At 41.7% G+C, this 12519-nt stretch overlaps 1 protein-coding gene across 1 annotated transcript in view; it reads left to right on the top strand.

Moving 5' to 3' along the window:
* The window catches only part of STMND1 (stathmin domain containing 1), a gene marked incomplete at both ends in the record, with an annotated part of 33894 nt that overhangs the window by 10007 nt on the left and 11368 nt on the right, over window positions 1–12519 (top strand). The window contains 2 exons of the mRNA XM_080928682.1: window positions 1669–1849; window positions 6179–6330. Of these exons, the coding sequence (XP_080784808.1) occupies window positions 1669–1849; window positions 6179–6330 (333 nt within the window). The remainder of the gene's footprint in view (window positions 1–1668; window positions 1850–6178; window positions 6331–12519) is intronic.

Genomic DNA, 12519 nt, shown 5'->3' with positions numbered 1-12519 from the left:
TGTTTCTTGTCCCTGTTTTTCATGACACCAGAGCATCTCTGCTACAGCTTAGGTTTCACCCTTACAACGTCCTATTATGCCCTTTTAAGGGAGCACATGCAAGCACATTAATCCTGCCATGCAAATGGTCTGGCTCCTGAGACTTTCCTTAGTAATCTTGGTGAAAGCCTCCATCATCCCATAACTCTTGCATTCTCAATGCCTCAAAAACTAGTATCACGTGAATGATGACAAGGACTGTTCCTGGGGAGAAATGTCCTCTGATGCCTCTATGTACATGGATGACTAAACACAAAAAAATGCCTTCCAGGTGGTCCTGTATAGGCAGGTTCTCCAGAGCTCCCATTTCAAAGCAAAGTCTTTCCATTGAGTTACAATGAGCCATTGATGGATGCCACCAGACCAACTCCTGATGTTTATTCTGGGTACTTTTCCTATTATCTCAGAGCCAAGTATTTGGTGATAATTTCCTTACCAACTATAAACATAGTCCTTCCTGTATATATGGCTAAATTTTTTTCTATTCCTTTTGCTCTGATTTTTGATACTAGGTTTCACTGTAAATTGGGCTAAAAGAAGCCAGCAGTACCCATGCCACAATGTTAATATATTCTTCCTGAGAATGTTCTCTAGTAAACTAGTCTGTCTGTCAACTTGAAATTTACCCTTACACAAAATATCAGGGAGAGGTACAATGTAGAGTCCTTGGCAGAATTTAAATTTATGGACCCTTGTCCAATCCCCACTAGAGTCCTTATTTTCATTTGAAATCTCATGGGAACATTTTTACTATCAGAATTTCTATTGATAATCTGGACTTCTGTGGTCCATTCATGATTTCCCACTGAGCTCTGCCTACATTAATCTAGGGTTTCTCTCTCCTGTATCTCCATACTTTCCAAATTTTCTCCCATAATCCAGGTCCATAAGGTTCTGAATCACACAATCAGGAGTAGTTATACTAATGGGCTTACTTCCTAGTATCAGTAATTTTCCATGTTAGTAAGTTTTCTGCTGCTATGACAAATGTTTGAGATAAACAACTTAAGTGGAAATTATTTTTGCCAGAAATTTCAGAGGTCTCCACCCCTGGGTACTTGACTCTATTGCTGTGAAGCAAAGCACAACAACAAAAAACTTGATCAAGTGAGGTTGCTCATCTTATTGAAAATGGGAAGTAAAGGGAGCAAAAAGCAAGGGTCTGAAGATAAGAATCCATTCCTCAGTGTCTTATTTCTGCAACTGGGTACCACACCCTAAGCCCATTCAACTACGATTCATCAAAGTGTCATTTCATTGAGCAGATTATCATTTCTGTGATTCAATCTCCTCTTGACAGGGCTACCAGATGGGGACCAAGCCTTCAATATATGAACCTTTAGGGGCATTTTATATTCAAACCACAACCCTCTCTCTCTGCCTGTCTCTTATAAGAACAACTGTGGTTGCATCTGGGGTTCCCGTGAAAAATTCCAATAGCCTTACCATCTCAGAAACATTACTTAATCACATCTGCTAGCTCACTTTGCTGTACACCATAATATCCACAGGCTGTGATCACTGAGAGTACTGAAGACACTAACCGGTAGATACTCACAAAGCAGTCCCTGAAATATTGTTCTTTTCCTAAGAAACCTTGACTCTTACCAAGCTGTTCTTTTTTCACAGGCTGATGTTAAAGTAACTTCTTCCAAAGAGAATTGCAGTCCCCAAACTCAAGCTGCATGGCCCAAGGATATCACAGACAACGCCAAAAGTCTGGACCAACAAGTACAGATGGGAAGCTTGCCTGGGACTATTCCAGAAAATTCTCCAACTCCTAGTAAAACAAACAGGAGAATAAATTCAGGTAACCTCTGCCTCTGTTCTTGATGCTATCCCCCAGACATCTGGTAGACCTCTAAATATATAATGCAAGTATCTGACGACCCATTGATCACTTCTTTTTTGGGTCATAGTGTACTTTATATGGCAAGGTTCTTATGTCAAGACATTAGAATTTAGTCTTAGGCCTTTATCATGTGTGTAAATACTGCTAGTCATTAATCTTGTGGATGAAGTAATTAAAGCCATCTTAAAAAAAAAAAAAAAAAAAAAAAAAAAAAACACCAAGAGCCCTTGTTGAGAATTGAAAACACATTTTAGGAGTAGAAATCACAGGGCTTAAGGGAATGTAAACCCCACTATGTTGTCATTTTCTTAAGAGAAAGATTTATATTTGTAAAAATAAATAAAACCATCATTAAACTGTCTCCCCACTGCTCCCCATCCACAACATCAGAGAATACAAAGTAAAAACATAAAAGAAGTAATTATGATCTAGTGTGCCATTTAAAATCTATTTGTGGCCCTTCTGAGGCAATGCTGTGTTTTCCCCTCCTTTGAGCTCTTCTTTGCCGTTGAGTGATGACATCTTATTTATAGTTGGTCAGCCTTTGGAACAAAATGAACAGCACAGATCTGGAGGGAATGAACATATTTTTTAGTTTGGAGGAAAGTATTTATTCCATGTCTCCATTATTTCTTCTCTGATTACATGTTAGGATCAGGAAATAGCCAGGATTGGAGCCAGAGTGATGGCTTAGTGGTTACTAGCACTTATTGCTAGAACATAGGATCTGGGTTTGGTTCCCAGCACAACCACTTGTAACTGCAGTTCTAGGAGCTCTAACTGATAAAATAATGATTGCATTATATGGGGTACATATGTGAATACAGGCGCATGTGTGTGTACAGAGGCCGGAGGTTGACATCAGGTATCTTCTTTAGTTGATATCTGCATGATATAGAGAGTCAGCATGTCTGGAGGAAGCCAGAACTTACTGTTTTAACTAGCCAGCTAACTCTGAGGAGTCCCTTGTCTCTGTTTCCTGCATGCTGGGATTTTAGGTGGGGATCTCACATTCACCCAATTTTTCTTCAGATTCTTGGGATACAAACTCCAGTCCTTGTGTGTTCACAGCAAGTGCTTCTCTTGCTAAGGCCCTTTTTCTATCTTTTAAGAGCTTGGTATATTCAGGCCTTTTGTTTCCTACACTGTTCCTCAATTTGGGTGGTTTTATGCTCTCTATATTTACTATGGTAACTGAGCACCCCTTTAAGTCTCAAGCAGATGATTCCAGAGCAGATGAACAGAGGAAAGAAAACCCACAGTTGATATGAGAGGCCCCACCCCATGAGCTGCGGTCCTACACTAGATTGAAAAGGAAACCATGAGTCTTTGCTTGTTGGTCAGTGTCACAGACTAAATTGCTCCCACTGTCATGCCTTCACCTCTGTGAAGAATGTACTTCTCCCAACTGTGAGCCAAAATTAAACCTTTCTTCCTCCCTTGAGTTGCTTTTTGTCAGCTAATTGGTTACAGCAGTGAGAGAAGTCAAGAACATACTTCATAATAAAACAGAAGCACAGGGTTATTTTTAACCCTCACCCCACCTAATACACTCCACAGAAGAATGAGTTGAAATGTCTGACATTTCTTAAGAATCTCTGTCTAGGGTCATTACTCTACTTGCTAAGACAAACACTTTAATAGACTCACAAGGCATTGGGTTGAAATGGTTCCATTCATTTCTTTATGTTAGTGTTACCTTTTAGAAACATCTGGGAGAGATGGAATACCTGTGGTTCAACTACTCCTAGATCATATTTAGGAAAGAGACTAGTGAGGTTGAGAACTTGGTGTTGAAATCAAATTAAGTCCTAGTTACCACTCTAACTAGTCTCATCCCCTTGAGCAATTAACTTGTATCATATCAGTGTACTTAATGGTAAAATAGGGATTATAGCTCCTCTCTCATATATTGATAGTTGAACTGGTGCTATACAGATTATAAAGCAATTAGCATAGAAAGGTGAGGAAACACTCAGTAAACAGTAATCATTATTATGTTAACCCTTCCTGGTAAGTTCACCTTTTTTGTTTGTTTGGTTGGTTGTTTTTGGTTTTGATATGGAGTCTCAAATAGGGTTGCCATGAAACACCTGATTTTCCTGCCTTCACCTTCTGAGTTCTAGGGTTATAGGCAAGTCCACCCTTTAACAATAACGATAACAATGAAATCATTCTTAATCCGTGGAGGTGTTTACTTATGGCCTTTACATTGAATTGTCCCCTGTGTTACCAAGTTCCCAGTCTGCTTACGTGTGTAAGTGCTTTCTGTATGACCATGCAGAGCACTTTACAGTAAGAATGGGCTCTATTTCACACACCTACGAAGCTGAAGAGCCAGCACTGGAAAGTACTGAGCAGACTGGCCCTTTACTGATGCCATGTGATGGTCAGCCAGAGCCCTCTCTGGTGACAGGTGGACTGATGGTCTGAAATGAGAAACAGCTGGTCAGCGTGTGCAGCGATCTCTGCATATGCTTTCAAACCACGAAAACTCATGAAAGTTGTCTTTGTAACCACAGAGGTTAGGAACAGCTGCAAGTGTCTCCATCTACTGACTGGGCTTTGTGAAGGACGCTTACTGCAGAGGGCTCTGCACAGTGTCGTTTTGACGTGAGAAACAGGCCCATCTTTGAGACAGCAAGCAGGCACCCTTTACTTTATGATGTGGTTGTGTGGAGGTGGCTGTTTCTTCACATGGATGACTTGCAATGAGGAGGCCTCGCTCTAGAGGGCGGTTCATAAACCCTCTCCTGTGACTGGCTCCAGGGTTCATCTTTAAAATCATTGATAGGATCTTAGCTGATAGTGCTCTAGGTCCAATTCTGCTCTGATTCGAGGACTCTCTCCAAAAAGGCATGCTTTCTCTCTGTAGATTTAGCAGATGGTGAAACTGTATACCAGGGTTGCAGAACCAGACAGCCCTTGGCAACTTCATGCTGTTTACCTTTTGTGTACAAAGCATAGAAACCAAACGGCAGCTCAGAAGAGTCACCAGAAGAATGTCTCAGGCCTTAGCTGGAGTTGAGCCTTGTCATTAGTGAGGCAGATCAATGACATCTGACCAAAGTGTATGAATGTTGTTACAACAGAAGGCTGTACATAGCAGCCCAGAGACAGGACTTGATTGTGGTCACATGAGACTCACTCCAAAAAGAACAGATTATGCCAAATCATTTCCTCTATAAAGACAGTAAAAACTTGAACTTCAAAAATATCACGCAGCTTTATAATGAAAACCAGATGCTAGGGCTAGGGATGAACCCTGCCATCCTGAGTTAAATCCTTGGAATGCCCATGATGGAAGAAGACCGGGTCCCTCAACACACACACACACATGCACACACACACATACACACTAACACACTCATAGACACACACACACATGCACACACACACATACACACTCACACACTCATAGACACTCACACAAATGCACTCACACATATACACACTCTCACACAATGCATTTACTCATACACACACACATGAATTCACACATATACACACTCACTTCTATACAATGCATTCACCCATACACACACTCTCACACACATGCATTCACACATATACACACTCACACACACACATGCACTTACACATATACACTCACACACTTACACACTCATACACACACACTCACAACACTCACATACACATACAAGAGATAGATAGATGGATGGATGGATGGATGGATGGATGGATGGATGGATGGATGGGTGGGTGGATGGGTGGGTGGCTAGGTAGGTTGGTAGGTGGGTAGATAGACAGGCAGACAGATGGAAAACATGTTTGGAAAGAACCCAGATATTTAGAGAAAACGTTGAGACAAGACTTTACTCGGCGACTTGTATAAGGCATGCACTTTGCATTGTTAAAATCTTTACTTTGTGTATGTGTGCATGTGTGTGCTGTGTATGCTAGAGTGCAGGTGCACATGCCTGTGGGCAGAGGCTGGAAAAGAATGTCCAAGTGCCCTAATCTATCACTCCTCACCTTGTTCCCTGGAGATGGGGTCTCTTGCTGGATTTGGAAGTAGGTTGTAGCCAGCAAGCCACAAGGACCCTGTTGTCCCAATCCCCTATTTCTCTGCAAAGTGCTGGAGGTGTGGGTATGATGACTATGCCAGACTTTTTACACGGGTGCTGAGGATTTGAACTTGGTTCCTCCTGATTTTGCAACAAGCCCTCTTACCCACAGAGCTATCTCTCCAGCCCTCATTTAGCATTTAAGTGATAAACTCTTTATTCTTACATTTCCCTTTCTTTATGCTTTTCCTTTTGGAAGACCCAGTGGCCAATGGATTGATCAGCAAACCCCAACTCCTGGAGAGTTGGGAGCGACCAAAGTCATCAGACATCCTGGAAGAGCTAATCGTCCAAGGGATCATACAGAGCCGGAGCAAAGTATTTAGAAATGGAGAGTCATATGATGTCATGGCAAGTGATTTTGTAATTAACCTTTGCCTATACTTAAAATTAGAAACAAAATATGATTGATCACAAGTCATTCTTTCAGTATATAGGACCTACAGTAGAAATAATAGCATTTATCTAAGTCAGATTTTGTCCTCCATAAATTCTGTTATTTCTCTGCACCCTGTAATTCTCAGTGGATTCAGAATCACCCTCATCATTAATGCTTAATGAGGCCAATAAAACATTCTTCAGGCTTTGCTAAATTTGGACATAATAAGTCCCAGTAAATAATGAGCTTTCATACTATCAGCAAATTTTATTAAGCACTGCCTTGTAGAACATAAAACTAAGCTGCAGTTTATCCAAAAGGAAAAACAAGACAAAATACCAAAGCTCCAGCAGACATGCCTACAGCGGAACAGGTGTGACCATGTGGAAACAAGAAGGTCCCAGAAATTGTGGAGCTGTTATTTTGATACTTTTCTTCCTTGATTCATCTCATTTTGTCTTTGTTTGACATCAATGTGATTTTTTTCTCTGATCTTAACTGATTTGATGAAGGTCTCCAGCTCTAAATTTTTACTTAAGTGTGTGTGTGTGTGTGTGTGTGTGTGTGTATTCATTCATGTAAAGAATGCAGTGTGTTTGTGTGTGTGTGTATTCATTCATGTGAAGAATGCAGTGTGTGTGTGTGTGTGTGTGTGTATTCATTCATGTGAAGAATGCAGTGTGTGTGTGTGAGTGTGTGTGTGTATTCATTCATGTGAAGAATGCCATGTTTGTGTGTGTATTCATGTGAAGAATGCAGTGGGGGGGTGTGCACGTGCACTCGAATGCACACATTCATACATGTACAGATCAGAGAAGAACCTCAGATGCCAGTCCTCAGATGGTTTCTACCTATTATTTGATATAAGGTCTCTCTTTAGCCTGGAACATAGGCTAGCACACCTGTTTCTTCATCTCACCATTGGGATTACAAGTGTGTCCTACTGTGTCTGGGGACACAGCACACACATGCTTTTTATAGAAATTTGGAGTATCAAAAAGATTACAGGTCAAAGAATGATAAATAAAATGAGATGAATCAACAAAAAAAAAGTAACAGCAGAAAAATTTCTGAAACCTTCTTTTTTTTTCACAGTCACATAGGTTGAGTCATGTTCGCAGCCCTAAAGATTTTAGTAAGTTCTATATAAAACTCTGAAGAAAAGTGTTTTGTTTGTGTGTTCTTTTGTTTTTTTCTTTAAGCCAAAGCTCCCAGCTATTGTCTGACTCAGCCAAAAGAGAAGTTAGAACAATGGCTCTCAACCTTTCTAATGCTAGGACCTAACACAGATCTCCCATTTTTTTTTCTCTGAAAAATTATACCTATGAGGTCATTGGCTGATGTTTTTCTGCCTGAGTCAAAAAACAGCCACTTTAACTTTTCTTTCCCACTTAAGGAAGGATCCCTCTGAGAAAACAGGTGTTTGGGTGTGGTTTATGCCTAATTTGGAATTGGGAGGGAGCCCCCTTCTGTGGGGGAGGGGTCCCCTTCATTCTTGGCTGCAGGAACGTGAGGTAGCTGGTCACAATGCATCCACAATCAAAAAGCACAGCATGCTAAGTGCTAAATGCTAGCATTCAGCGCACCTCTTCTTTTTCTTACAGTGTAAGATCCCAATGGTGCCACCCTCAGTTCTTCCCAGTCTAGGGAATGGCACCACCTACAGTTCCTCCCATCTCCAATAACCTAAGAAACATGTCTTAGAATGGACTAGAATGTGGTGATATTTTCTAATTGTGTGTATTAATTAAGTGAACCAAAGGGGACTTTTGATTGCTGGACTTCAATCCTTTGATAGCCAGACTTGGTAGTTACCCTCAGAAGGAGGAAGTAGTCAAATAAGGGAAAAAGACTTTGGTGGCCAGCTTTAGGAATGTAATCAAATGGTTTTTAGCAAGGCAGAAGGAATCAGAGAGAAGAGCAAGGCCTGCCAAAGCCATGTTCACCATGCTTGAGCTGGCCAGAGTCCCATTCAAGACTTTGAGGCATGTTGGATGGTCTGTACCTAGAACCATTAGCCAAAATAAACTTCCTTCCTGAAGTTTCTTTCATCAGATTTTTTTATCACAGCAAGGAAAAAGTAGAATGTCATTTGACATTACTTCAGTATTGCCACAATTCAGTACAATCTAGAGGATGATAAATATCTGATTGTATTTGAATATACTAGAAAAACAGCTCTGTAATGAAGGGGAGAGGCTATTTTTCCAGCTATGGTTAGTCCCTGGGGAACAAAAAAGAAACCATGTCAAAAGATGGGAGAGCAATTCCAGTGAAGGAAGACATCTGGAAACACTCCGTTGCTAAGCGATGCCTCCTTAAGGGAAATGCAGTAACTCCTTGATGCTACCCACTGGTGGGAATACAATCACAATTTATGTTAGCAAGCCAGTCACCAGAGGCGAATGAGCTCTGACTCCTACCTAACAAGAGAATGCACAGGTTGATTAGGAAGAAATCCATCTGTTTATGACAATGGTGGGATTGACTTTTGATACCATTAAGTGAACTAAAAGTAAATTCTGCTGTAATATAGGACAGGATAGGGTAGGGTGGAATAGAATAGAAAACATAAATAGGGTACTCTCAAATGTACTTCTTGTCAGTCCACAAGTGTGCCACGGGTTGTTTTTTTTTTTTTTTTTTTTTTTTTTTTTTTTCTCTATGCTATTAAACATGTTCCAATATAAGCCAGGCTTACAGCAGGTCAGAGCAGTAACAGACAGCCCTGTTTGTATGATAACTCAATGTCCTGGTTTTTAACCTGACATCAAAGTAAGTCACTCTGAAAGATTTTTAAACCCACAGGACCCAGATCCTGCCTTAGGATGGTTTTCATGCTTTCAGATTATCCTAGATGACCTCACGGGCAGCCCAGTCTGAGAATCACCGCTCTGGCCATAAGCCTGCACATGAACCCAAGTTCATCATCAGGGGGCGGAATGGCTGGAGCATTTGTAATTGTAGTCCACAACCGTTTTTAGTAAAAGAGATTTCTAAAAGATCCCTGAGAATGCACTTTCAAGAAAGAAAAGACACAGAGATTCTCCTCCAGAAAATCTCAGAAGTGAAGAGGAGGGAATATGAGTGCTGTGGCCAGAGATGAAGCCTCGTCCGGGCTCATGTAAGCTGAAGTGTATGACGCAGCACATACCTTAGATAATTGGTGGAAAGTTGGGGACTGAAAAGCAAAGAGATCACAGTCAACTTAGAATGACAGACGGAGTCATATGAAATCACAGAACTTACACTTTTCATACTTTGAAGTAGATGGTGTTTTTTAAAAGCCTCCTAAATGACTAAAAATCCAAACCAAGGCACCAGGGAAATACAGAGGAAATAACCTGAAGCTGGACACAGATACCAGCAGTCATCACGATGTGACGAGTCCAGCCAAACACTCAAACAGCATTTCTTCCCTGCTCTGGGGAGTTTCAGCTTTGTTGGGTTTTGTTCTCTGAGGCAGAATCTTGCTGTGTAGCCTGACTTATCTCAAACTTGTCATCCTCCTGTGTCAGCTGGCCGAGTGCTAGGATTACAGGTGTGTGCCACCATGCCCAGCTGGAAGAAAATGAATACATGTTACAGGCAGTTAGAATAAGTGTGAAAATGCTTGAAAAGTAAGACGGCGTGAGGCACTGGCATTCACAAACACGGGGGGGACTCTGGACATAGGTCTGTCCTCCCCTGGTCCTCTTCTTATCCTGCACCACATTGTGTCTTGAAGTATAAAAGACCAAAGAATGCTGGAAGTGAGCTGGTACACTAACCTGGGAGCATCTTAGGAAGCCAGTCTCTCCCCACTTGTCCATGAAATACCTGTACCCACTACAGTGCCCCCCACCTTCTACCTACTTCTCCCTGTTTTATCACTTATGAGGGCCTCTCTGGATACACAGTTTTCAAGCATGTTTTTACTCTGAACTGAAGTCCTCTGAGAAGGCGTTGAGGATCTAGTCTTGAAGACTTGGTGAGCTCCAGGTTCAGTGAGAGAGACCTTGTGCACCAGCTAGTTTTATGCCAACCTAACACAAGCTAAAGTCATCTGAAGGAGGGGAACTTCAATTAAGAAATTGCCTCCCTAATACTTGGCTGTCAGCAATCTAATAGGGCGTTTTCTCAGTTGGTGATTGATGGAGGAAGGCCCAATTCCTTGTGCATGGTGTCGACCTGGGGTGGTAGTCCTGGGTTTTATAAAATAAATAGCCCTTCTCCTTGTCATCTGTATTGGGAGCCTCCGGGTCCCTGACCTGCTTGAGTTCCTGCCCTGACTTCCTTTACTGATGAACAGTGCTATGGAAGTGTAGGACAAATAAACCTTTTCCTCCCATGGTAGCTTTTGATTTTGGTGTTTCATCACAGCAATAATAACCCCAACTGACATACCCTGCCTCAATACATAAAACTGAAAGCAATTAGAGGAAGAAACTCAGCATCCACCTCTGGTTTCCACATGTGCACACACCGCATGCATACCTGCACACAAACATGCGTGTATACACACACACACACACACACACACACACACACACACGTGAAGAGGGAACCAATAAGCTGAGTATCAGCTCAGAAAAGCAATCTTCCAGGTATTTTAAGGCATTATAATGAGACTGGAAAGTGACCACTCTGTAAGTGTGCATAGGTTGTATGTGACTGGGTCAGTGTGTGCGGTGGTACCTTTGCATCAACACGTTCCTGGCTTTCATGCATTCATGGGCGCTACTACCCTTCAGGTGGCTTTGATCTCAAACTCACACTCCTGCATCTCTTAGCATACCTTGGCAGCTTTTAACAAACTCGGTGAATTATTTACTAATTCCTCCTGTCTGGTCAAAGTTTATTGTCATCTCTGTTTCTGGACTGGGTCACCTTCGACGTAGTTAATGAATTCACATTGCAGCAGTGTCTCTAATATTATGTGCTGGGCCTCGTGGAGAAGTATGGAGGAAGGTGGATGAGTTAGGACTCAAATAATATGCCAGGGATCACAGTGACCTCCCTCACGGAGGGTTGGAGTCCAAAGAACAGCGATGACCATGTCTGCTGCAGGGAGCTTTGGCCTCTTCTGTGCAGGACACTCCTTTGGGAAGCATAACCAAGGTGGATTCGTTTGTAGGTCAAGAGCTAATTCAGAAAGTCCCAAGGGACATGAGGCGGATGTAAGACAGACCTGCACACGTTAACGTGGCCCGAAATGCAATTCATCATTTAGCACCTAATGTTGTGATTAGGGTTGTCAGTCTTCTGATACTATTCCCAGTGAACAAAATTTAACTGATAGCTTTTCTAGACTTCAAAGTATTTGAGATTTTTTTTAGTCCAGACGTCTCTGTGCATGACATGAACATCATTATCACCTGTAAGTGCCACGGATTCAAAGATTCTGCCGGCCTGAATTTCATTTGTAAAGAATACAAATCTCTTTATAGGGGTCTCTTTACTCTGCTTTGTCTGTTTTGAAGCAAGATTTTGTGTCACCCATGCTGGCCTTGAACTCACTGTTTAGCCGAGGGTGATCTCACTGCTTCTACCTTCTGAGAGTTGGGATCACAGCCACGCACTGCCTTGCCTGATTTCTACAGTAGCGGAGATGAAACCAAGATCTTTATTCATGCTTGGCAAGCACTCCACAAAGTGAGCTACACCTGAAGCCAGATTGCTGTGGCGATGGTTTCAGCATAACATATCAAACTCAAGAAAGAACAAGGGCCTCAGAGGTAGAGTCCACGTCTCACAGAGAGGCAGACGGTGAAACCATAGGCATTGCTTTTGGATGATCACAGGAAGCATCTTCCCCAATCGGAAAACCCAAACTGCTCTTTGAGCTTTTATTGGCTCACAGTTTTGGTCAAGATTCAGACTGCTCTGTGATGTCTGGCTTGTCATTTCCTCACTGGCTCGGGGGTTGCCATTTTCTTTTCTTTCTTCCTTTCTTTCTTTCTTCCTTCCGTTCTTTTTTAAGTTCTTTTTGAAAAGTCCATTCATACAACCTTTATTCCACTTACATGAACTTTAATACATGGGTTCTTAACAATTATGCTTGGATTGTTCATGAAAATTTCATAAGCTAGCTGTCATCTCAAGTTATTCCCCCTGTTAACTATTTTTGCAGCACAGGCAAGTTAGGCAAGTATCAAGAGGGAAAAAAATCACAAAAGTAA

Source organism: Micromys minutus (assembly GCF_963924665.1).
Source record: "Micromys minutus genome assembly, chromosome: 1".
Classification (NCBI taxonomy): Eukaryota; Metazoa; Chordata; class Mammalia; order Rodentia; family Muridae; genus Micromys; species Micromys minutus.
This window is presented reverse-complemented; position numbering and strand designations above follow the sequence as displayed.